Source organism: Bidens hawaiensis, unplaced genomic scaffold, assembly GCF_021521415.1.
Source record: "Bidens hawaiensis isolate Kalapana, Puna unplaced genomic scaffold, B.hawaiensis_p1.1 tig00000237_1, whole genome shotgun sequence".
Lineage (NCBI taxonomy): Eukaryota > Viridiplantae > Streptophyta > Magnoliopsida > Asterales > Asteraceae > Bidens > Bidens hawaiensis.
Genome location: NW_027491021.1, coordinates 6,216,101 through 6,241,407, shown reverse-complemented (window position 1 = coordinate 6,241,407; position 25,307 = coordinate 6,216,101). Strand labels below are relative to the sequence as shown.

General features: G+C 32.9%; 3 protein-coding genes across 3 annotated transcripts; all 3 read right to left on the bottom strand.

Moving 5' to 3' along the window:
• Window positions 1-282: 282 nt before the first annotated feature.
• Window positions 283-3,925, bottom strand: LOC143598228 (uncharacterized protein At1g32220, chloroplastic-like). Its single transcript, XM_077076524.1, has 11 exons — window positions 3,870-3,925; window positions 3,612-3,732; window positions 3,347-3,414; window positions 3,142-3,273; window positions 2,747-2,802; window positions 2,461-2,516; window positions 2,179-2,272; window positions 1,445-1,524; window positions 1,272-1,314; window positions 1,056-1,147; window positions 283-813 (listed from the first exon to the last, which is right to left on the bottom strand). Exons 1-11 carry the CDS (start codon window positions 3,923-3,925, stop codon window positions 640-642), a joined length of 972 nt encoding a protein of 323 aa, XP_076932639.1. The 3' UTR covers window positions 283-639.
• A 1,955-nt stretch (window positions 3,926-5,880) lies between these two features.
• On the bottom strand, window positions 5,881-9,462 carry LOC143605974 (putative plastid-lipid-associated protein 8, chloroplastic). Its single transcript, XM_077081926.1, has 4 exons — window positions 9,256-9,462; window positions 7,397-7,520; window positions 7,125-7,304; window positions 5,881-6,202 (listed from the first exon to the last, which is right to left on the bottom strand). Exons 1-4 carry the CDS (start codon window positions 9,460-9,462, stop codon window positions 6,003-6,005), a joined length of 711 nt encoding a protein of 236 aa, XP_076938041.1. The 3' UTR covers window positions 5,881-6,002.
• A 1,458-nt stretch (window positions 9,463-10,920) lies between these two features.
• On the bottom strand, window positions 10,921-15,509 carry LOC143605888 (protein KAKU4-like). Its single transcript, XM_077081863.1, has 8 exons — window positions 15,205-15,509; window positions 13,671-13,738; window positions 12,983-13,059; window positions 12,811-12,893; window positions 12,606-12,715; window positions 12,389-12,536; window positions 12,131-12,198; window positions 10,921-11,424 (listed from the first exon to the last, which is right to left on the bottom strand). The coding sequence occupies exons 1-8, from the start codon at window positions 15,449-15,451 to the stop codon at window positions 11,182-11,184; spliced, it is 1,044 nt and encodes a 347-aa protein (XP_076937978.1). The 5' UTR covers window positions 15,452-15,509; the 3' UTR covers window positions 10,921-11,181.
• Window positions 15,510-25,307: the final 9,798 nt, after the last annotated feature.

Below are 25,307 nucleotides of genomic sequence, written 5' to 3'. Positions count from 1 at the left end.
GGGTCTAATTCCATTGTCAGGCTTCAACAGGAGATCAACGGTGCCGAAGCAATGAACTCCGCTAGAACTTTTGGACAAAGCCCCCCAAGCCATTGATTGATATTCAAGACTAATTCCGACCACATAATTTGTTAACAATGGCTTGATATTCAAGACTAATTCCGACCACATAATTTGTTAACTGATGTTCACGCACTATTATGGCGCGTGCCCATCCTAGTCGAAAAACATATTTTATGATGCTTTTATTGCCCACAATATTTGAAACTCATGTTCCCTTTACCCTCAAATTTCATAATTGAAACTATAATTCATCGTTCAACTCTAAACACCATTAACAACAATAGACTCCTGCTGTGTTATGTTTGGTTTTATTTATAAAATAACCTAATGATAATGTTCTTGAAGACATCATTCAAAATCCTGCATATGTTCATTATCGTGTTACTCCAAAATGCAACGTAAAAAACACCCGAGAGACCGAATCAGAATTACATGAACATGATTTTCATCTCTTTTATTGACCCGAAAACCTCTTTCAAGAAACACATAAATTAGTGCCACTCTCTACCAAAGAACGATGCCCTGCTGTTTTGAGTCTCGTCTTACTATAAATATATTTGTATTTCACGGACGTGTTTATTTCTGCTGGCTGTAACGTTTTAATGCATAGACATCAACAATGCCAGGAGGGAAAACTGGATCAATAGCGCCTCTAACAGCAACTTTAGCTACAGCTTTAACATCCACAGGCGGAGTCAACACTGGTCCAACTATAGGAACCTGAGTCAACGGCTTTGCGTATTGCATAACCTGCATTGTTCATGACACCAATTATTTTCAAAGGTTTCGGTTAAAGATGCCAACTTTGACCTGTTCACTTACAAACGGGTCAATTTGGACTTCTTGTTATCTAAAATGATCACATAAAAACGTAACCGGAGACAATTTTCATTACAATACTCAATATTAATTAAAAATGGTGAAAAACCTATATGTGGGTCAAACCTAAGTTGACTGGCCTGTTAGAAGTACAAGTCATATTTTAAACGTACCATCTCTAGTGGAGAACCGATTACACCAAGAGGTACTTTCATGCTGCCAACTCGACGCGTTCCATAAATGAAACCAGGCCTCAAAATCACATCTAAAATTAAAAGATACATGTTAGTGTGAATTTAGACGACTAGAGATTAGAATTATCAGTGAAAAAACAAAGTTATGTTTAGAGAATAAGTGCATGTTATAGAAAAAGGCGATAGAAAACTCACGTCCATATGGAAACTTTGTCAGCAACTCTGTTTCAGTAGCTCTCTGCATTATACAATACAAAATTGAAATGATAGATTCAGTAGAAAATAGTATAAAACTACAATTTTGGCTTAAATAGACTCCCATTCACGTTTAGCTACATATAAACTACTTGCATATGATCAAAAAGTACCTTTCCATCATAATATCCTTGTATCAAGTAATTAATCACGCCAAAGCCAGCAGCAGATATGTAGACAAATCTTTTAATCCCTATAGACGTAATCAAAAATAAATTACAACTAAATTAAGGTTCAAAAACCTTTAAACATTATAAACACAGACCGTTTAACAATTATATTTTGTGTCTTATATCAGGGTTTATCATTTACTACTAAGGGTGTAAACAAGCCAAGCCGAGCCGCGTGTGTGCTGCTCAATATCGGCTCACTATAAGCTCAAAATAAGCCGAGCATAAACGTGATAGAGCCTAAAGTGAAGCTCCTTTAGTAAACGAGCTCAAGCCTAAACTGAAGCTCCTTTAATAAACGAGCTCGAGCTTGACTAGGTTCAGCCCTTAAGGACCTAAACAAGCATATAATATATATAAATATACATATACACACACTCATATATAATCATTTTTATTTTGTATATCATTTTTATTTTGTATAACAAATATATAAAAGCATAATACATATTATTCTATACATAAGTATATGATAAAAGTAATTATTGTATCTGTGTATAAATAAAATAATAAATATTTAATAAATAATGCCCGAGCTTTAGAGTTTAGACATAGAGCTTGAGCTCTCATACATTACACGAGGTGAGCTCGGGATCAACTCGTTACTAATTGCTAAATGAGTAATAGCATAGAAAACAATAAAACAAATAGAAAGCACAACTGAATTCAGATTAAACCTTTTTCAGCTGCAGCTTTAACAGCATTGATGTTTGCAGTTCCATTGATCTTGTACATGTGCGCGTTGGAACCGAAACCACCGACACATGAGATCTGAAAGATTTAAGCAAAAAATCAAGACTAAATTTGTAAAATCTATAACAAAAAGAAAAACCAGTGCTAGCTATCAACCATCTAACAGAAGTTATGTTTTCTTCTGTTTTCATAAAACCAATTGTAAGACATATTGATGTTTTCTTAATTATTAGAAACATTTAGGAAGAAATAGAGACAACACATACAACAGAAGTGACTCCATCGAGTGCTTCCTTCCATGAGTCACCTGACAGCAAGTCCCCTGTCATCACACGAAGCAAAAGATTAGTCATTTTTCAAATTATTGGGCAAACAATATACTTTGCTTTATATATGCAATATGCCCATTTGATACCAAAAAATTCATATTTCTGGACTTGTCTTGTTATGTTCAATAAATTCTTTTATCTTGTTTGTCATGTAATCAGTTGTTAAACTTATCTGCACCTATTTAGGTGTTCTTTCATCATTTCAGCTCATATAATATAATACCTTTACGCCAATCCACTTTGTTAGCCCATGATTCTTGGATAGATGACTTGCCGGATCTGCCACATAAATAATAGAAAATTAGGTGGACAAATCGGCAGCATATTAAACCAACACATGAAAGATAGCATTTTCAAAGCTAAAGATAACATATTCAAAGCTAGTTAAGTAGATCTTTTATTGTTAAATATCTAGGGTTTGGGCCCATATACTACAGCAACAATAAGATCAATTCAATGTAAAATTTTCTAATGTGTTTATTAATGCGAATGTGATCAATCCACATAAGTTACGACAAAAGTGTAATAATTTAAAGCATATCATAGATCATATGGGTGATACTTTTAACTCAAAGAAAATCATTTAAAAATGAAGTAAAAAAAATAAAAGATGATTACCTGCTAAGGCTCGCAACTGACAAGCCGCGATCCAATGCTTCTTTGCATATGTGTGAGCCAACAAACCCATTTCCACCAAGAATAAGTAACAGATTCCAAAAAAATTTAAAAACAGATAAATATATGCTTATTCTTATATACATATACAAACATGAAAGCATCAATACATATGCAATCCAGTGTTTTAACAAAACGAACGATTCACCCATCCCATAAAAGATCCAACAATTTCAGCTCTAAATTTTTCATACTATCCCAAGAATGCAATATTTCCTGTTTGCCATACATTACACCATGTGCTAATAAACATTGATTCTAGAACAATGGAATTAGCATTTGAATATGTAAAACCTTCTTTTTGAATGGGCATTGTGCAGTCAAATATCACTATATAAACATGATCCTCTCACAACAGAAAAGAAAAGAATTCAACATGAAATGTACATACACACATAACCTAAAACTAGTACCTTCTCTAGTGCAGGAGGTGGAGTCTGTAGAGTTTCAGCTTCCTCTACTTTAAGCGGTTCGTCAATCTTATTAGATTCCGTTGACAGAAACCTTCCTCTTCCAGTTGAACCAAATGTATTCCTTCAATTTCCACAACAAAATCATCATAAGCACAACTACTAAGCCTAAAATCACACCCCTCATGAAACAACCAGTTGTTTTCTTGTAACTAACACATATTACAACCGCATTTGATTCAATTAGGTTTTTAAACAGACTTTTTAGGGGCCCGACACTGTGAAAACCAGGTTTTGGGTTGACTAACACGACCCATTTAGAAAACGAGTTGACCCATATAAAAATGGGTAGACCCGAACCCGTTCATAGATTTCTAATAAAAAATGAAGGATTTGAGATCGGGAAACTTACAGTAATTGAGAAGGTGATAAACGAGACATGATCGTCTGATTGGTTGCTTGAATCGAAGGGAGGGTTGGTTATTCGAAGAGGTGAAATGAAGGCAAGATGAAGCGTAAAGTGGTGACACGTATCATGTACACGTGGATTAATATTGGCCTGTATCCAGATCACGCGAAAAGTGTATTTTTACAAACATGGTCCCTCAACTATTGTTAGTTAATTTGTAGTTGTGTACAGAGGTGTAGAAAAAACTAGGGGTGCGAGCATATTTCGGTCTGGACCGAAAAAAACCGACACCCGATCCTAAAATAGACCGAAATCGAACCGAATCTGTTTATATTGGTCAGTTATTGGTTCTTTAAAATTTCGGTTTCGGTCTCGGTCTTTGTTCTGAAAAAACCGGGGGCCCGACCCGAATGAAACCCTGTAAAATGCAGCTTTGAACACAAGTAGGTGGGATGAGATGAGAAGAAGATGGAGTGGAGTGAGGTTATAGCCAATTCTGAAAAGACTTTATTTTAGAAACTTACAAACGCAAACTCATTTGGTTCTCTTTTCTCAATGCCCGGCAGTGTGGATATGCTCGACGACGTCGCTAAACTTAGAAGACACCCACTTGAACGAAGGCTTTCAAGAAGGATATGAAACTGGTTTAGCCTCGGGAAAAGATGATGGACGGGAAGTTGGCTTAAAAACCGGGTTCACAACTGGTGAGGAGTTAGGGTTTTACCGAGGCTGCATTGATGTCTGGAACTCTGTGATTCATTGTTCAAGCTATATGTGACTTTTATCAGACCTCATTCATTGTTCAAGAGAGTGTGCTGCGACTTGTATCTGCAAACAAAGTTTTTCATGTTAACCCACCACCTAGTTTCGGCCATTGTTTTCAAATTTAAGTTTACCAATTTTTTTAATTCTAATTGTGAAACTTTAGTTTTAAACTTTTAATAGCGAATTGCGTTGACGCTGACAATTTGAATGATAACTGGTAAGATGGTTGTATATAAACAATCCGAGTAAGGTTATGTAAGCATTACAAATACCAGTCAGGTTATGAAAGTGTTATCTTGTTTGTCACTTTTTGTTATTTTTATTCTGAGGCATTAGTTAAATTTACTATTTCTTAAGAAAATGACTAGAAGTAGGCTATTATGTCCGGTAATTAATCAGATAATATAGAAGAAACGGAAGACATATTTCAAAATAAAATATAAAGAAAAATGAGTTAGAAGTTTTGCCTAAAAAAATTCTTAAAATTTTAGAGATGAAGATCCTGTTGGGAGTGTTAAGTGTATTGTGTCTTGTACAAGTGTTAAGAGAGTCCAAGATCATGGATGAACATTTGCTGAATTACAGTTTGATTCCCAGAAGTGATTCAAAATTCAAGTTAAATTTGTAAAAATACATTACCACTTTAAACTTTTTAATACAAACTGATGATTAAAAACAAAATAGGTTTTGATAACAACAGAATATATTATAGATTAGTCTAAACTTTATTGTTTTATTCAGGTAGTGAAACAAAAAAAATTCAAATTGGTAAACTGTCAAACCAGTAAAACCAGCCAGTTTAGTTTGTCGTTTTCCAGAAATTCGACCCAAGGTCGTCTTCTCGACTCTTCTTCAGAACCTGCCAAACCACGTTATGACTGCACTAGTGTTTTTATCTAAATATTTAGATTTTTAATTTTTTATAGTTTATAAATATTTAGTATTGAATATTTAGAATGTTAACTAATAGCCAACGTTTAACCCATTCAACTCACTTGAAGCCTTTTCATTTCTTTACGAAATTAGTTATCCAAATTGAAAAACTTCCAAAAAAACAATATGTTTTTTTTCACTGTAAACAGATAGATTAAAGGCTTTCATCAACTTTATTGTTAGAAACAGCAAGATATAATAAACAAGATGAAAATTTCATTCTATTATTGTTATATACAGTATACAATATCTCATACAACACACACGATTCATTACATAGGCTCAGTTTACACAGTCGGTTTTCGCCTTTGGAAAACAAACACCGAGCCTCGAGACCCCTTCCCTAACCTTAACTTATCATCGATATATGTAATCTCGAGCTGCACTTCACTTTCACCACCAAACTGAAACTCTATTGAGCCTAGCTTAAGTTGTGGCGGCTCAAACACCACCTTAATCCATTTCTCGTCTAGAACTATCAATTTTCCTACACGTTGGCAAAACAAGAAAACCAGTAGGTGAACATTTCCAAATAATATAAACATAAAACTCAAACATAAGAAACTCAAGATATGGTGTTCGATTGCATAAACATAGTTGACACGGGCTAATGTTGGTAAACGTATTCCTATGCAGTTTAAGCCCGACAAAACTGATGAGTTGGTTAACGGGTCAAAACGGGTTTTGACCAAAGCGGGCTCCAGTTGTAATGGGTCATTTTAGAGAGAGGGAGAGAAAACAATAGCAGTAAAATGGTCTGCCTGTTATATTTGTTTTATGTAAACTACAGTTTTTGTTCTTTATTTTTATACAACCTTGCAGTTTCCGTCCTTAAATGACGAAAATTACATACGAAATCATTCATTTAAAACGTTGTAACACACTACGTCCTTTCCACTAATTGGTGTTAAAAATCATTTACTTTTTACAAATCTCTTATTTTCTATTTTTTTTCTTTTTCTTGTATTTATTTATTTATTATTAAGGGGTATTTGGTCATTTCACGCCCTATTAACAGAAAAAGTTACCACCAGCTAGTGAAAAGAACGTAACGTGTTACAACTTTTCAAATAAAGGATGATTTATGCATTTTCCTTAGTGTATAAACAGAACCTGCAAATTGGTATATAGGGCAAAAAGTGTAATTTACTAATTTGTTTTTATTGCGACTACTGACACACCGTACGGTATATGCAGGCGGATAAATTGGCAACGGGTGGCATTGACCTTTTTAGACCCGTCCTAAGTAAGCTACTTTGACAAGAGCCACCCATTTAGACTCATTAAAGACTCCCTTATGACCCCCCAACTAATCCAATTTTCATTATTGATAATTGCCCGGAATTGGGTGTTTGGGCTGGTTTTGCATTTTATGATAATTGTTTATTTTAAAGGCGGAGTAAACATACCTTTCAAGGAAACTTCTCCATCAAGGAAACCAAGAGCAGAGAAAGATACTTTGTTCCTCACAATATCAGGAGCTTCAACAACTTGAATCATTTCATTTGTTTTAAAAATAAGGCGCCCGAAACCACTCCTGAAACCTCCACCAGGTGATGTAGGATTTGAACAATACACCACATCCCATTCTGTATGCAAAGTCATGAGTTGGTCAAGATTTCAGAATAATCATAAAAAAGCTAAAACTGAAATTTAAAAACGGATCGCATTAACAGTGTACCTCCAAAAATCAGAGGGCATGTTACAGGTGAATCTATACAATATTTACTCAATTCGCTTGTTAATTCAGCTACTTGCAGGTGTTGTTCCTTTGTCAGTGTAACTCCTCGATCTGTTTGCGTGACCTAATTTAGATATACATACAACTAAGTTCATCATGTCATGAAATTTTCCAATCTAGGAAAATTAACCACATCAACAATCTAGGGTTCCACATAGGCTTGTAAACGAACCTAATGTTCAGTGAACTGTTCGTTTGTTTGATAAACAAATGAACATGAACAAAAACAATTGTTCATTGGTTAAACAAACATTCGTTTATGTTTGTTCGTTTACGTTCATTTATGTTTGTTTAATTTTGTCTGTTTATGCTCGTTAATATATTCATTTAAAATGGTTAGGCCTGTTTCAAGTTAGTTTAGTTTTAACTGGTTTTAGCTTAGCCATATTTGTTAGTCTATGTTAAAGTTATGTGTATCTGTTTACGTTCATGAACCGTTCGCATATACTATTTATGAACGAACATCAACGAAGAACATGTTCATTTTCTTAACAAACGAACACGAACAAGAAAACCTTGTTCGTTTAAGTGTTCGTGTTCGATCGTTTGTTTGGTTAAAGTTAAACGAGCGAACACGAACATGCTCCATGGTGCTCGGTCAGTTTACAAGCCTAGTCCAAAGGTATCATCGTTTTTAAGGAAGAAAACATTTTTGAACTCGGATCATTGCAGAGATGTGAATGTTAGCATATGAAATCTATTGATCTTGGTAGATTGTTTGATCTAATTGTGTTAGGTTTCATTGCTTATATTCATGTTTGTGGACATGGAATCAGTCTCGTGGTAACTAGATCTCCAATAAGTTAGGTTTTGAGCAAACTGAATAATTTCATCGAGTTTAATCATAAGTTTTGGATTCAATTCAGCTCAGATATCACAAAAACCTAATTTATTTAAGCACAAAACCTAAAATCTGTTAAGTAGGCAAACTTAACTACTTGACTCATAGTCTCATACTCGTCCTGATTTGGCTTTTGTTGTTCAAATTTTAAGTCAATTTACGCAAATCCCACGGCTATGTTAAACACAGTTTCTCAAGGGTTATTCTTCAATAATACTCCTACATTAAACTTAGCAGTCAATTGTGATTCTCATTGAGCTTCATGTCACAACAATCACCGATCTGTTAGTGGCTATATTTTTTCTTTGGGTGGCAGTCCTATGTCATATCTCTTGGAAATCAAGGAAGCAACAAACGGTTTCTCTTAATTCTGCGGAGGTTGACTATCGGTCTATTAATCGAGTTACTGCTGAACTAGCTTGGCTCACACGCTTGCTGAATGAACTTCAGGAATCCGATCCTATCTCCAATTCCTCTCAAGTCAAGCTGTTATTTACATTGTCAAAAACTGTCTTTCACGAACGTACAAACCATTTTGAACTCGATTTGTCAATTCGTACACAAAAACACCTCACTAATCTGTATCATACTCGTACTACTGAACACCTAGCCGACCCACATGGAAGTTAACTTTCTTTCCATTTTGGCTATTTTTGTACGTCAACTTAAGGGATGTTACGTTAACATTAACAACGTTTTGCTGCCATTGCCATATGTCATTTAGTTTGCTAAGACTGGTTAAATTAATCAACCTATATAGTTAGTTCGATACAACCTTACACATATCGCATCTTTATTCATACTCCACATTATGCTTTACGCTTAACGAACTAATTACACAGAAAGAATTAATTGAAACGGCCTTGATAAACTACTTGACTCGTAGCAATGACAGTAGGACAATATCAATGTTAACAAACACACAGACATGTGCCTAAGAGAATAAAAGCAAGCAAACCTTTGAGAAAATGGAAGCTGCAAGTTCATCCTGCGCCGGAAACGACACCGAAGCGCTAATAATATTTCGACTGGCTCTGCAATTGCGAGTTCGAAGATTATGAATTCCACGAGGGTTTAGTGGTAGTGAATTTAGGCGAGTAGCAGAGAGTTGTTCAGTAGGTGAAAATGAAAGCACTGAGAAAGCAGCAGGAGAAGAAGCAGCCATTGTTGATGATACAGGAAGACGAAGAACAACAATGGCAATGCGTTTAGGGTTTGCGAAGAAGAAAGATGTGGTGAATGGTGATCAACTAACTGATGATATGTGACATTAATGGGTTGGCTGCAATTCTGCCACGTCATCTCTGGATGGAGAGTTACAGTTGCATAAAACCAATCCCCTAAATTACCTATGTAACATGTATAAATCTGAGGAAACAAAGTTCACGTCTCTTTATTTTTTAATATTTGTTGAATTGACCGTTGGTAGAGAAAGAAAAAACTGTAATTATAAATAAAAAAGAATTATTTAATTGAACAAGAGAGATAAACGTAGTGTTTTTTAATGTAATTATATAGATAGAAATGAGGGACGGGTTGTAATTATAGGTTTTGGAACCCGTTTTTTGAACCCTCAAAGAGTTTCTCTCATAGTGCATAACCCCTGGTTTTTGGGTCTTCCTCGTATCCTCGGAGAAACCTTCTCCTTTGATATCATTTGACACCAATTACGCCGCCACAAGAGTCGAACCCTTGTAATGCAGAAAGCCTACCATTTTCGCTCGGATTCGAATTTGCAATGTTTCATTTCCATAACCAGTTGGGTTAGCCCAAAGGTTAGAAGTAACCACAAATATTATTGTTTTTTTTTCTAGAATCGTACTAAATATAACATTGGTGATTTATATTAAACAATACAAATTATCAAAAATGTTTTCATTGAATTTATTAGGTGAACCATAATGCATATGTAAATTTATATGTGATATTATTATGTTCATCACGTCAGTTAAAGTCATTAATAGAAAAGTCTTGTATACGCATAAAAGTAGATACATCATGACTCTTGATCATGTGTCTCATGGCTAAACGGATGATGTGTCAATTCGATCTATATTTTCACTTTGATCGAACTAATAACGTGATATTAATTATTTGCCATAGTATTTAAGTAGAAAAAGTGATGGTTAGTCAATATGGAATGTGGTGTTTGTATTCTATATGGAAAGTACAACCATAATTTGAGACTACTTTTGGTCTGATATTAACAAAAGTAACTGTTATCACATAGTCTCAGATTAATGACAATCGTTCTTCTCATCTTTAATTACATGTGAACACGGGCAAAAATCGTATATATATAAAACGGGCATGCAACTTGTTTTCATGTAGGTCAAAAACCGCATTAACGTATATGGCAAGGTGCTTAAAGAGATGTGAGCGGTATTAAGTTAATAAGCTTAACGACCTTTTTAATGATTTTTAAATTTTTGGTATGAAAAGATATATAAATTTAAATAAGCAAATCCCAAAAACAGCTAAGAATTAGAGAGAAAGAAAATTTAGTAACCATGTCATTATATAAATAGAAGAGGCAATTTCAAATTTATAATGTAAAAGATAATAAATTTCACAAATCAATTAACTTTCTTGTATCAACGGACTAATTATTTTTCATCTAAACTATTTATTCCCAATCTGAAATTCATTAAAGATCAAAGAAAAGAAACTACAATGTATAAGTTACAACATATTACAAATTACAACTCCACTTAACAACAATTAACTAATCTAAACGATGAATTATTAGTTCAAATACAAATACAAATACAAACACATAAACCCTAGTCTAAAACCAGCCACTACTAGAACTACAAACAACACAACACAACAGTGTAAACAAACACTAAACCTTACAATATCACTGATTCTCTAAAAGTCATCTTCACTTGCCCCGGGCCCTCCCTCTTCTTGTGTTGTACTTTCTACTTCTTGTCACGGGTCGTTTAACAGACGGGCTATTGCCCGCCTTAGTAGAAGCCGGGTCACTCGTGTTTGAGCTGCCCTGAGAGAGATTAATGACATCAGTCACTTCTGCACGTTCAGTAATTAGTTCGGGATTGGCTTCAACCAGAGTGACGTCATCACTCGTTTTATCATTTTTAACATCTCCTGTTTCCTCTGCAATCTGTAAAGCAAAACATAGAAGAAAGTTTTTGATCAGGAAATCATACATTAATTACATAACTTCATTATCGAATTAGTCGATCAAAAGGACTTGAAAACTTTTGAGTGACTTTCAGCCCACTCGATCTGTTTCATTTCTAGACAACTTAAAGTTCCATTTAGGAAAGAAATATAACCAGGCCTGTAAACGAACACGAACAGACCATGTCCGTGTTCGTTCGTTTAACTTTAACCGAACAAACGATCTAACATGAACAGTTAAATGAATGTGGTTTTCTTGTTCATGTTCGTTCGTTAAGAAAATAATGTGTTCATGTTCGTTCGTGAATAGCATAAACAAACGTTCACGAACATAAATAAACGAGCATAACTAAAAAGAGATGAATGAACATAACCGAACTAAAAACCAACCAAAAGTAAATGTGGAAAACAATGTGTTAGCCTTAAAAACTTATTAAAATTAGAGAAATTGTAATTAGCCAATACTATTTAAATGAGCATATTAACGAACTTAAACAGACGTAAACTAACATAGACAAACGAACGAACGTTCACGAACAAAAATAAACAAACGAGACTTGCGTTCATGTTTGTTTGTTTGTTTGACTATATGAACACAAAATTTTGTTCATGTTCGTTCAGTTATTATATTTGTTCAACCGTTTTTCACATCAAAAAACAAGAAACTTTTTCTGAGCATTGATTACCGGATGTTGCTCCTCGATTGTTGGAAGAGAAAAGGTTTCAGTTGATGCATCATCTTGAGTGTTCGTATCTGAAAACCAAAACAAAATAAAAAAGCTGAAAACTAAGAATACAGAAATGCAACTTATTTTTATATTTGACTAACAATCGAAAACTCAATAAACTATTAAACTACGTGATATATCAAATATAGTCTTCAGTTTAGACAAAGAGGGTAGAGAAAATGGAATAATCGAGATACGCGAGACAAAATAACCAACCGTTTAAAACCAAGTTAGCAGTTTCGTTCTTGGCTTTTAGTGCTTCTAAAGATATATGCTCGTCTGGTTTCATAAGCTCTATGACCTTGGAATGCAACCGTTGCATTTCATTCTGAATCTTCCAAGATGCATTTGAATGATTATCCATCTAAACGTGTAATAAATAATTTAGCAGAATGTCAAATCAGATAAAGAGAAATTGAAAGTTAATACTAACATTCCCATGAACGCCATTGTCCAAGTTTGATTTTGAACTTGTTCCGACCATGTTCTCTGAAATTATTTTTCTTGCTTCTGTGATGGTTTTGTCGATGATATCTGGATTCTCTGTTATAATTAATAAAAAAAATACAACATTATTTTATATTATATTAAAGAAAGAAAACGATGTTCAAATTAATGATTCCTGCTAAGAATCTTACTTGGTGCAGCATTGATTCCCTCTTTCATGGTACAATCAACAACTCGCGAATTGATAATCTCGATTAGTTTATCACGCTCTTCCCTGTTTTAACATGTTAAAAAAGTTATATATAAGTACAACTGAAACTTAATTTAGTATGAACCACGAAATGTTGTAGAAAAGATTGTTACCTTGAAAAGTGTTCAAGCATAATTAGTTGTTCAATTAGATAAAAAATCTCACTCTTCCCGGATGAACTGCCTTTATTCTGGTGAAATAAGATTACATATTAGATGAGATAATTGCATTTAAAGATCAAAAGTTTAAACAAAGAATCAGTGCATTTAATAGCCTCATAAATTCACATTGCCTAGAAAGAGTGCGCAAATGTGCAACGATCATAAAGCTATAACTATATCACAAATGTAGTAATGTATATGCAGGGTCCACACAAGTAATCAAATTAAATATTAAGGCGCCCATCTATTGAAACTACTTTATAGGCCGTCCCAAGTATATATCTTGTTTCAATCATAGAAGATAGATTCATACCAATTTAGCCAAAAACAAATCACGATAAATGCCCTTAAACATCTTAACAAGGCATTCAAATCTAGACAAGGTGTCAACATGATATAGATTAAAAATGTTGTTTTTGTTTATTTTGGAGCATATTCATCATTCAGCATGTTTTTTTGTCAAAATTGGTATAAATTAAACAAGATGCATACTTGAGTGTCCTATGAAATTTTTTAAAATACTGAGTGCTTTAATGAAAAAAGTGCCCAAGAAATACAAAAAAGGTAAAGATAGTTAATGATCATAAATCATTTTCATGCATTAACCGAGACAAATCGATTAAAAAAACTATGAAAATACCTTAGTCAGCTCAGCATCACCATCAGGAAGGTTTGCATCAGGTACACATTCGTCTTCTATACCAACTTCTGTAATCAACACAACCGAATTAACAAGAAGCAACTTTATACAAATAAACACCAATAACTATAACTAACAAAATCAACACTTTCATAGTCAAGTAACAAACAAGTAAACAGGAAAAAAGGTACCAACGCCAACAGAAACTAAACATTTGTCTTTTATTACGTAAAGTTTCGGGTCAAATAATTGTCAACCCAATCAATTTCAAATCTTTTTTCTTAATCCAACAATAATTCAACACCAACACAACAAGTAAACAAGAAAAAAGAGCACCAACACCAACAGACACTAAACATAAAACATTTGTCTTTTATTATGTACAGTTTTGGGTCAAATAATTGCTTTGACAAAAAGTTAATCATCTGACTTAGACTATGCCCATTGGTGATCCAATGCCTACAAGATCGGACAAAAAAAAAAAAATTAAAAAAGCCATGAGAAGATTGCAACCACGATCAAGATTGCAACCATGTTTGAAGATAATGGAATCCAAGTGTCACACTTGGGTTGGTTGGTTTTTATTTTTTTTTTTTGATTTTTCTCTTAACATAATTAATTTTAATTATAATTTGATTTTTCTTAAATAACTTATAATATTTAAAATTTTAAAAAAATTTAAAAACACAATCTTGTTTAGTTTTTTTTTGTGAACATTCCGGTATAAATTTTATTAAAAACGGAGTTCGTTTCAAAATTTGCATTTTTAATACAAATTAAATATTAACATTATCTTCGTTACCACATGTCACGGTTTTACTAATTGCTTGGATTTTGTTTAGATAACATTATCTGACGAATAGGGCACAACTTCGTAATAGAGAAGCTCATAACATTCTAAAAAACGATTTGATTGAGCATATATGGCAGAAATTTGGTGTTGATGAATAAGTATGTAGTTTTGTATCATCAATATGTGTAATTTTGTATTTCATGCTACTATTGTAACTTATTTTTATCTATTTTATAAAATGTGTTTGATTAATATATATATTTAAAGTTTTTTATATTTAAAAAAATATAATTACTTAATTATATTTATATAGTTAATCAAAACTAATTATAAATTGAATTTATTTAATAAAAAAAGGATGAGATTGGGTTGTTAATGGGAGTAAAAGATTGGAGTGGGTTAAATTTTGTAGATTGAAGAGAGAGAAATTAATTTTATAATTTAGGATTGAGATTCTGAGATTGTGAATAGTAGTCTTAAATGAGTACAAACTACAAAGTCAACCCAATCAATTCCAAATCTTTTTTCTTAATTCAACATAATACCAAAACCCCACAAAACTTTAAAACCCCATTTCAACTTCCATGACATTAACAAACCCTAATCCCAAATTCTCCCTTAAAACACAATAAAACCCAAAACCCACATCACAAAGCACTCAACCCACATGCAATTGCCCATACCCACCCTCAATTCACACTCAAACACACACACAAAAAAACCCTAATTTAGAACAAAAACCTGAATCGGAATCAGTTTCTGAAGACAACCCGTTTGAGCCCCAAGTTTTGGGGTTCCAAATCGAGGAAATAAGTTTAGTTGCACCGCCGGCGACGAATTTGACCGGAAAAAGAAGTCCGTTACGCCAATTGGAGGGTTCCGGTCGGTCGTACGGAGTGGTTCTGTGGGAAGTTGTTTTTCGTTTTAATATTTTACCGCCGGATCTGGCTCCGGCGGTGTCTGCGGCGGCGGGAAGACCGGAATCCATGGTGGGAATTGGAAGAGAAGAGATGTGAATCGGCGTTTGGTGGTGGTTGGTTATTGTGTGGGAGTTCATAGATAATAATAATAATAATAAAAATAATAAAATGGTTTTATTTTGTCATAAATAGTTTAGAAAATGCATGACATGTGTTACATTTAATTACACATGAATGGATTGGGGTGATATATCCGTATATGATAACCAAAAACGGATATATCAAGTACTTGTGAATTCATCTTTTTATTGTTATATCTTTCTATGTACTTTTTTTTTATAAATTTGTTGCATGGTAAGAGTAGAATTATATTTAACAAATGGCATAAACGTCTCCAGCTAGAAACTGAAATAAGGTTATAGTTTCTAAAAATGAAAAACATAAAACTTAAGCTATAATAAGAAAAAAAAAAACTACATAGAAAAAATAGTCATGTTGACCATGTGTTTTCCATTTCTAGTCATGGTTTCCATAAAATGCTTAAAATGAATGCTCAAGAACAGACGAATTGAAGTTTCTTAGACAGTTGGCCACAAAATAGACGTGCTACCTGACGAAGCTCATGGACTAGTAAAATAAAAGCGAAAGTTGTCATATTTCTATGTGTCCAAGCAATCAAATTATGAGTGTATATGGAGACAAAAACCTTACTCTAATAAGCTTAATAAATTATGTATTTATATAAGATACTTATTGCACCCCGTAGTTTGAAGGAAAGAGGGACAAACATTCAAACAATAATGAAAATCAATAAACATATAACAAAAACGCTTGATACGCAGTTGTAAACCACATACCTTACCCGATCTTATCTATTTTGAGTATCATCCATACTCACGGGTATCGTGTTTACCCGTTAGTTTGTTAACACAAAAAAAAATACCTCTTTAGGATTTTTCAAGTATATCTTTTTCTTTTCCTTTTTTTTGTATTTGAGAACACTTCTAAGTATTACAAATTTTGGCATAAACATGCGAAATTGGGTTGAAATGAAGGAATTGACAACATATAGTGTTCACAAACACAAAACCCGAGAAAAAATGGATTTAACGTCCACGACCACTAGATCCAGAGGTTTTCTTGAATTGGGCATACTCGAGTTCAAGTCTTTCCCAAACCAGTTTTTAATAGATTTTGTTTTCTAAAAAAATTTCATTCTTTTTATATAAAACTACAATCGCTATATTACATATATATTAATATAATTAGTATTGCTATAAAAATTCATATTTAGACCCTAAAACAACTAGTATAAACATTTATAAAAGTTAGTTTTCATTGAACTCAAGAAATCGTTCATCTTTGTTCGTTTAATTATTATAACCTCACTCATAGTAAATTTTGTTCTAACTAAATCGAATGTTTTATTTAGGTTATGTTAATTTATAACTTAATTAATTGTTTTAGTTAAAGTGTTTAAATAAATAATTTATACAAAACCGTTAAAATAAACTAGTTGACGTTTTATTGATTTAGTAAGTTATAAACATAATGTTTAAATGATATTTTCATATAAAAAAGAACCAACGTTGAATGTGATTTATTATTACTATTATTATAATTTATTTCTAAAATGTTTACAAACTACTAAAAATTATGAATGTTATATTATATTCTTCTTTATTGTCATTATTTGTATTTCTCGAATCATTTTCATTTAGCTACTCAAATCCCCAGATATATGAACCTTAGGTCCCTGTATAATGTAAACTCTCATTTCGTTAGACTTGTTATTTAATTCTAGCATCTATACCTTGCTAGGATAACTTTTGGGATTTATTCCAAAAATCACGCTTTAGCATACTTTATTCAAGCTTATCGTAACCGCCTCTTTATCAATGTAAGTATTCATACCCTTTTCTTACACTTTCACATTTTAGGGGTAGCGTGCATTACCAATTATCAAACTTGTTTTATCTCAACTATTTTATTTCAAGTTACATATTACCATTCAATCTTATGTTTGTGTGTAAATTACGTGATTTACGTTTATGTCTTATTATATGTTTATTTGTGATTATTTGCTCATTTCTCATGTATTGGCTCAAGTATATCTCAAACTCAAATTGTATGATCGTACCTTATTCATATACGTTTGACTTTGTGATAACGACAATGAATACACATCGATTTTTCATTTATCCATTTTAAATAATGGATACACATTTTTACTTAGTTGGTTTACATATTCATAAATGCTTGTAATTACGCTCAACATGTGAATTGTAGTTTTTAACACAAAACTTATGTTTACTCAGCAACTACTTGTAACATCCTACTTTTGATAATAATAAATATAAAAAAAATTCCGGTTAGTTAAGGGTGTGTTGTTATTTAGTTAAGTTTAATAAATAATGAAGTGTGAGCTTGAACAATAATAGATGGAATAAGGGATGGTGATGGACCTTAGGTCCATGGGCTTAGGGGTATATAAACTCCCTTAAACCTCCCTAAAACCCTAAAACCCCCATTTCCATCTTCTAGCCTCCATACACACTCAAAAACACACACAAACACTCTCATCCATTACGGTCCAGATTTAGATCCGAACCAAGAAGGGTTTTTTTGATAGATCTTTCTTATACAAACAAGTAAAACGTCTATAATCGCACGTTGAAGCTATCCTGTAACCGAAATACGCCAAAAAGTATGTTTTAGATTAAATGTTACGTTTTTAAGGTCGGTTTGCCCTAAGATTTGATACAAAGGCAAATCGGGCCTTACTAAGTGGGAAAGTTATGAACTTGGATGTAAACGAGGTGTTTTGGAACGAAGCGGGACAAACGGGTGACGTTTGGACCGTGTTAACGCAAGGAAATGATGTCGTTATAGACCAAGGCTCGTTCCTTATGCAAAACGGGCTAAACGAGTCGAAAGGAAATGCTGGGAAGTGATGAAAATATAACCCATATTCGAATCGGGTCCTTAAGAAACATGATTCAAAAGAAATGTAATCGAATCCAATGGCCAGGAAAGTAATCGAATCGAAGGGGAAAGTAATCGAATAGAATGGGTGATTTGATTCGAATAGAAAGTACATTCGAAGAAAGTCCATTCGAATAGAATCTGCCATTCGAATAGAAAGTCAGTTCGAATAGAACTGAGAATTCGATTGGATTAGTCCAGACTTAGAGTTTTCTGATGCTTCTAGGGGCTGCTGCGCCTAGACCCCGTTGCTAGGGGCTCTACCCCTTGGACCCTTCCAGGGGCGCTGCCCCCGGACCCCCATAGCTAAGGGTTTCACTAACATAGAAGTATGATTTGAATAGGGCTAGTTAATTGATACTTGTAATTATTATACAGTTAGCCTTGCTCAACTAAAGAAAGGAATTACCACTAACTCCAAGCGTTACCGCATTCAGGTGAGTTTCTAGCCCCATTTCCTTATTATGTTTTCGGGGCTGTGTACATACTCGATATGATTAGTTAATACACTTACCTTAAGTGGTAATTGTATGCTATGTGAATGTTTTTGTATGATGTATGTATGATATATGAATGTATACGAATGATGTATGTATGATGTAGAAAAGATTAAGAGTATGTATAAAAGTATATAATAATGTAAAGGAAAAGGAAGGTATGTACGAATTGACGGTAAAAGGGTGGCAGACCCTATTTGTGAAGAAGGGTGGCAGACCCTAATAATATCTGTGAAGGAGGGTGGCGGACCCTAATAATTCTGTGAAGGAGGGTGACAGACCCTAATAATATCTGTGAAGGAGGGTGGCAGACCCTAATAATATCTGTGAGGTAATAGGGCGAAATGCTCTTTAAAACATATAAGTATGTATGTAAAATAAGATTAAAATATGAAAGAAAGAGAAAAAAATAATGAAAGTAAGAATGAAGGTATATACTTAGGTATGTACGAAAGAAAGACGAAAATGTTAAGTAAGTAATATGTATCTTCGGATACGTATAAGTAAGTATGTGAATGTATTGTATGTTTCCTGATTAACTAGAACTCACTCAGCGTAGCCGACTTTTAGTATACACGCATGTGAGTAGGATGATACAGCTAGCTTGAGGAGGGTCACATGGCAGAAGAATAAAGAAGTTGACATCTGAAGACTTTATTTACGGTGGTTAAACTAAAAGACATGTTTATTAATGTTTTAAATTTTAAACTTATGTAATGAATTGTTGACATTTATCTATTCCGCGAAAAGTTTATTTAACTCTGATATTTAAAACTGTGTTTGTGAGTAAATCCAACGTCCAATGTAGGGCACCAGGGTCGGGGCCTTATATTGTAGTTGACATATATTTTCATGCATGCTATAGGTACACTTAGGTGATTTTAATTCAAGCGAACATCATGTATGTAACATCACCAAAACTTTGATCCAAATTTGACAACTTAGTAAAGTTGAAGGATAAAAATATTCTCAAGATAAATACAAGGAAAATTAAGATAAGGAAATAAAAATTATTTTTATAAATAAAGAAATAAAAATATTTCTTAAAAAAGTTCATCCCATATTAAGAAAATGGGGGGAAAATCTATCCACATGGAAAGATGGAAGATAGGGGAAGCATTCCACATGTGTATAAATAAGGAAGATAAAACACATCCCACATGGAAAGTGAGAAAGATTTGGAAACTCTTTATAAAGAGATAAATTTCCATAGTAATATTCTTTTATGCCTAACATGCACCCAGTGGTCCTAGCGGAGGGTGCGAAGCACCCCCGACGGGCATGTGCTCAGGCGATTGGCGAAGGCGAATGTAACAACTTAGATTTTTTTTTTATAAATATATATATCCGTTACCCGACCCGTTTTATGTTCGGAAAATTTTATCACTTTTAATATCGCGGTTATCGAGTAATTATTATATCATTTTTTATTTGTTTATTATAGATATTAACTTTTAAGGATATTCAATTTATACCTTAAATATAACTTTAATCTCTTATTGTTTCCACCTCTAATCTTCAAGGACCTAACTGCAATTTCCGAGTATCATTATCCTTTTACCCATTTACCCACAACCTTCACCCATATCTGTCACCCAAATACCAAACCCGTAAACCCGTTTATATTTCTTAAACCTTAATACTCGCTCTAACTTTCGAATTAATATGTGCATATGATTCTTTCTTCTATTTTTGGCCTACCGACATACAGAATTAGGAAACGAGATTGTTATATGATACGTATTGATCGTTATAACGAGCCGTCTTCACCCATTTAATGAAAAATCCTAGAACGAACATATTAACATAATTAATCTCGTTTGTACGTTGGTAAAGTCAGCGCCAACTATAACCCCATCACCAATTTGATTTTAATAACTTTCTGAAGTGGGTTCGTAATCTTGTTTTAGCCGTCGCTGCGTGGGCTAATTAACCCTCTGTTCATCGTCGTTTGAGGTAATTAAATATATGGTTTCGCGTAGTTAATTGATGTACAAGAGCCCTAACGTTAATTGGATCAACAGTTAAGGATTAAACGATTTAAAGATTTAGGGTTTATTTGTGTTAGGGATGAACTGGGTAACTTAACAGTTTGGTTATAACATTTGGCCATTGGCGCGGGTCCGAGTCCCGGCCAAGGTAGTTTTATTGTTTTATTTTTGGTTAAGGGATTTTAAGGTTTTTGATTAATTAATTAATTATAATAATTATTAAATAGTAACTAAACATTATTTAAAAAAAACCGACATCTTAGAGTTATGTTTCTTTTCAAATCTCGTTAAAAGCTTTCGTTAAGTACATACACACACACACACACAAGTAGGTGTTATAAGTGTATTTTAATAATAAATCAACCAACATCATTTTATTTAAACCCGACTTCTTTATTGGGGATTCTTGACGTTGAACGTCTTTATAAACTTACTTACTTATATATATATATATATATATACATATATATGGTTGATATCATTTAAGAACTCTAAAAAATTTAGGAACTCTACAGTCTACACAACCAAACACTTTTTTAATTTTATTTATATATTAACATTATTTAAGAGTAGTTTTATCATATTTTATATAAAAAATTTTGATTACATATATTAATCACAAGTTTACATATGTGTAAAATTTATGTACTAACAAATTTACATAGGTGTAAAACAAAACAAAGATATGTATAAAAAATAATTTTCAAAATTGTAATCGTAAATTTAGATATAACAAAATAAAACCTAAACTCAACTAACATTAACATACAAAAATTTTTATATTAAACGTTAGTTTTCAAGGGTTCATTCAAGTTATTAAATAATTTAACAGTTCTGTAATGATACTCATCCTCTCTCTCTCTCTCTCTCTCTCTCTATATATATATATATATATATATATATATATATATATATATATCCTAAACGTATTAAACAAATTTTTCTTAAAATATTTAAACAAAATACTTATATCTTATTACATATTATATCTAAATAATTACCTCTTATTATTATGACTATTTATTTATTTATTCGAATAATTATAAACATATCTCAACTTATATTTAATCAAATTATTTTATTTAATATATTTACTTATTTATTTATGTGGATATTATTATTACAAGCATATTTTATATCTTAATTTTTTAAATCATTTATGTATTTAATTATATATTTTTAAGAATAATTAATGGTGATTTTATAATTAATAAGACTAACGATTCTAACAATATATTCAATCGTTCGATCAATAAATATTCTAATCACAAATCATAACTCAAATCACGTCGAAATTCAAATCTATTATACATGTTATGTAATTTATTAATTAATTCATACCCAGAAGGGTTTACTTTTCTCCCATCATCCTCATTTGTATTTCGTTCATCTAATCAGGTGGGTATCTCACTCCCCTCTTTTAACTCATTTTTACTGTTTTTGGGACATATGCGTTTCTAAGTATTTTATTATTACTTAATACTCAACTTGCAACTGTTAGTAATGTGTGTTTCACACTTTATGCCTAATGTGTTATATACTTACTTGCTTATTTGGTTGTACTATCGTAGTAGCCATCGCCCAGTTCATCTGGCATCGTGCTCATCCAAAACTTATTTACTTCTTATGTAGTAGCCATCGCCCAATTCATCTGGCATTGTGCGTATCTACAACTTATTTACTTGCTTATGTAGTAGCCATCACCCAGTTCATCTGGCATCGTGCGTATCTACAACTTATATACTTGCTTATTTGGTTAAATTGCTTTTCACTTGACACAGTTTGCACTTTTATTTATTATTATATATTTACAAAATATGGTGTTTTACTCACTCAACGTAGTGTTGACAAAATTATTGTATTTTTAACGCATATGCAGATCACCGTATGATGTGAATATCAAGTTTGTTTGAAGAAAACTTAGGATTGCATGCTAGAGAGAAGAAACAAGAACTTGAAAATTTATTTTGTCCTTAGTTGTTCTATTTATGAAATCATGTACTTTGTTTGTATGAAAACTGTTGGATTATTTGAAATTAAATAATAGATATTGTCATTTTAAATACTGCATGATAGTACCTTGAGAGCTGTGAACAATCAGCTCACGCCCCAACATTTTCGTCGTAGGTTGGGGTGTGACAGCGAAGGGAGATGGGCGCAATATGGCATTTTGATATGCACCCAGTGGTCCTAGCGGGGGGTGGGAAGCACCCGACGCGCATGTGCATAGGATCGGGCGAGGACGAGAACGATTGAGATGGCGATGGTGATGGCGATGGCAACTGTAACATCCCGAAATTTCCTAGAATAATATTAATATATTAATTTCGTTGGAAGAATTAATTTGAGTTAGTAGAGATAGTAATAAAATAATAAGATTAAAGGGATGGTGGGCTTTAATTAAATATGGACTAAAATAGAAAGATGGGCCTAAGGTCCATGGGCTTAAGGAGTATAAATACCCCTTAAACCCTAATCCTTTCCATTTCCATCCATTATACACCATAGCCTGCACCATCAAAAACACACACTTAAGCCAAACACTCTCTACTCTACTATATTCAATGATCCGAGACTAACCGAAGGTAAGAAATCATTTATCTCAGCTGACCCAACCTATTAGAACCCGACACGGCAGCCCCGTGATGCTGTATGAGTCGTCTGGATCTAGATCTAGCTTTATTCGGGTGTTTAATCAACCAAAAACGGGCTTAAGGACCACCTTAGCTCAGAAAGGGACACTCCGAAGCTACCCATGACATAAACGATCAAACCTGACCAACCATGGTGGTTAACGGCGGCTGACGACGGCAAAATCGAAGAAAAACCTTAAAAACATGAAAAAAGAGAGATGAACTGACTTTAGGCCGTATAAGTATTTAAGCAGCGTATATGTATGTCCGTATGTGCAAAAACGTACATGTATGCAGGCAGTGTATATGTATGCCCGTATATGTCCATAAACGTATATGTATGCAGACAACGTATATGTATGCCCGTGTATGTGCACAAACGTATATGTATGTGCATGCCCGTATATGTAACAACTCGGGTTTTTGAACTTATACTTTTACCCGACTCGGTTCAATGTTCGGGTTACTTTTGTTAAATATATTACGTTTATTAAGGTAAATTGATTATTTTATTAATATTTAATTATTTGTAAATATATCTTTTGTGCTTTTACACCTTTGGCCCAAAATATTTAAGTTTATCTCATTGTGTCCATACACAAACCCCAAGGTCCAGATTGTAAATATTGATATAACCCATTTTCTTTACCTGGATACCCATGATTCAAACCCGTATTCACATTATTTTCTTGAACCCGAATTCAACAATTGAATTCTTGGACCACAAATTTCGTTTAATCGTTGTATCTGATCTTGTAAATATGTTACCTAAGCTAATTTCGGCCTAATAAACGAACAAATTATGTTAACTATATCTTTTACGATATGATTTTCCCTTTTAACATAACCGGCGTACTTTTGATCTTGAAGAACAAGAAATATGTTATAACATTTCAATTAATCGCACATATATGATCCCCTAACCCTAACCTTTCAAAGCTCTATAAATAATTGTGTTTTGATCTTCATTTAATTGCTCATTCATAACCTTCACCGCCGGCCACTGTCGAGTTCAATTAAACCACTTCGACCATTATACGAGTTCGATTCATGAAAACCGACTTTATAATACTCGTTTTTCTCACGTTGTCATCCGTGTATATACGTATATGTAAGCATATAAGTATATATACATATATATATATATATATATATATATATATATTAAGTAAACTATAAACATATTTATGAAACTAAAAATATATTTACAAAGATATGTTTTATTAATTTAACTAATTATTTTATATAATAAATCCTTATATATAATATTTTACTTTTATAATATTAACTTGATAATGGTTATTGAGTTGCCATAATCCATCTTGTACTTTACTTAGCGTATCCGTTTTCTCGTTGTTCCTCTTTAGGCTTTAATGTTCAGGTGTTGTTTTCCGCATTCTTATTATCTCAATCACCTTTGTTCTTCTTTAAGGTGAGTACCACATTCCCCTATTTTACTCGTTTTCTACGTTTTGGGACATATGCGTCAACATATTTTCTCTTATTTATACATATACTCAAAACTGCAACTATTGTCTTATGTGTTAACAAATTTTATACCATACTTGTTATGTGCTTATGTGCTCATTGTGAATCGCATTCGGAGAGGGCCAGCATAATCTCAGAATAGTATGATCATACGACAGTCGTTATAGCCTTTGTGCTTCTCGACATCTCATTTATTTTTGCTCATTGGTTAATTTGTTATTCTCATATGACTTGTTGCACTACTTATTTTGATATATTATATGTACACTAAACTAGTGTGTTGCTCACTCAACCTTGTGTTGACAAATCTACTTTATATTTAGTGCATAT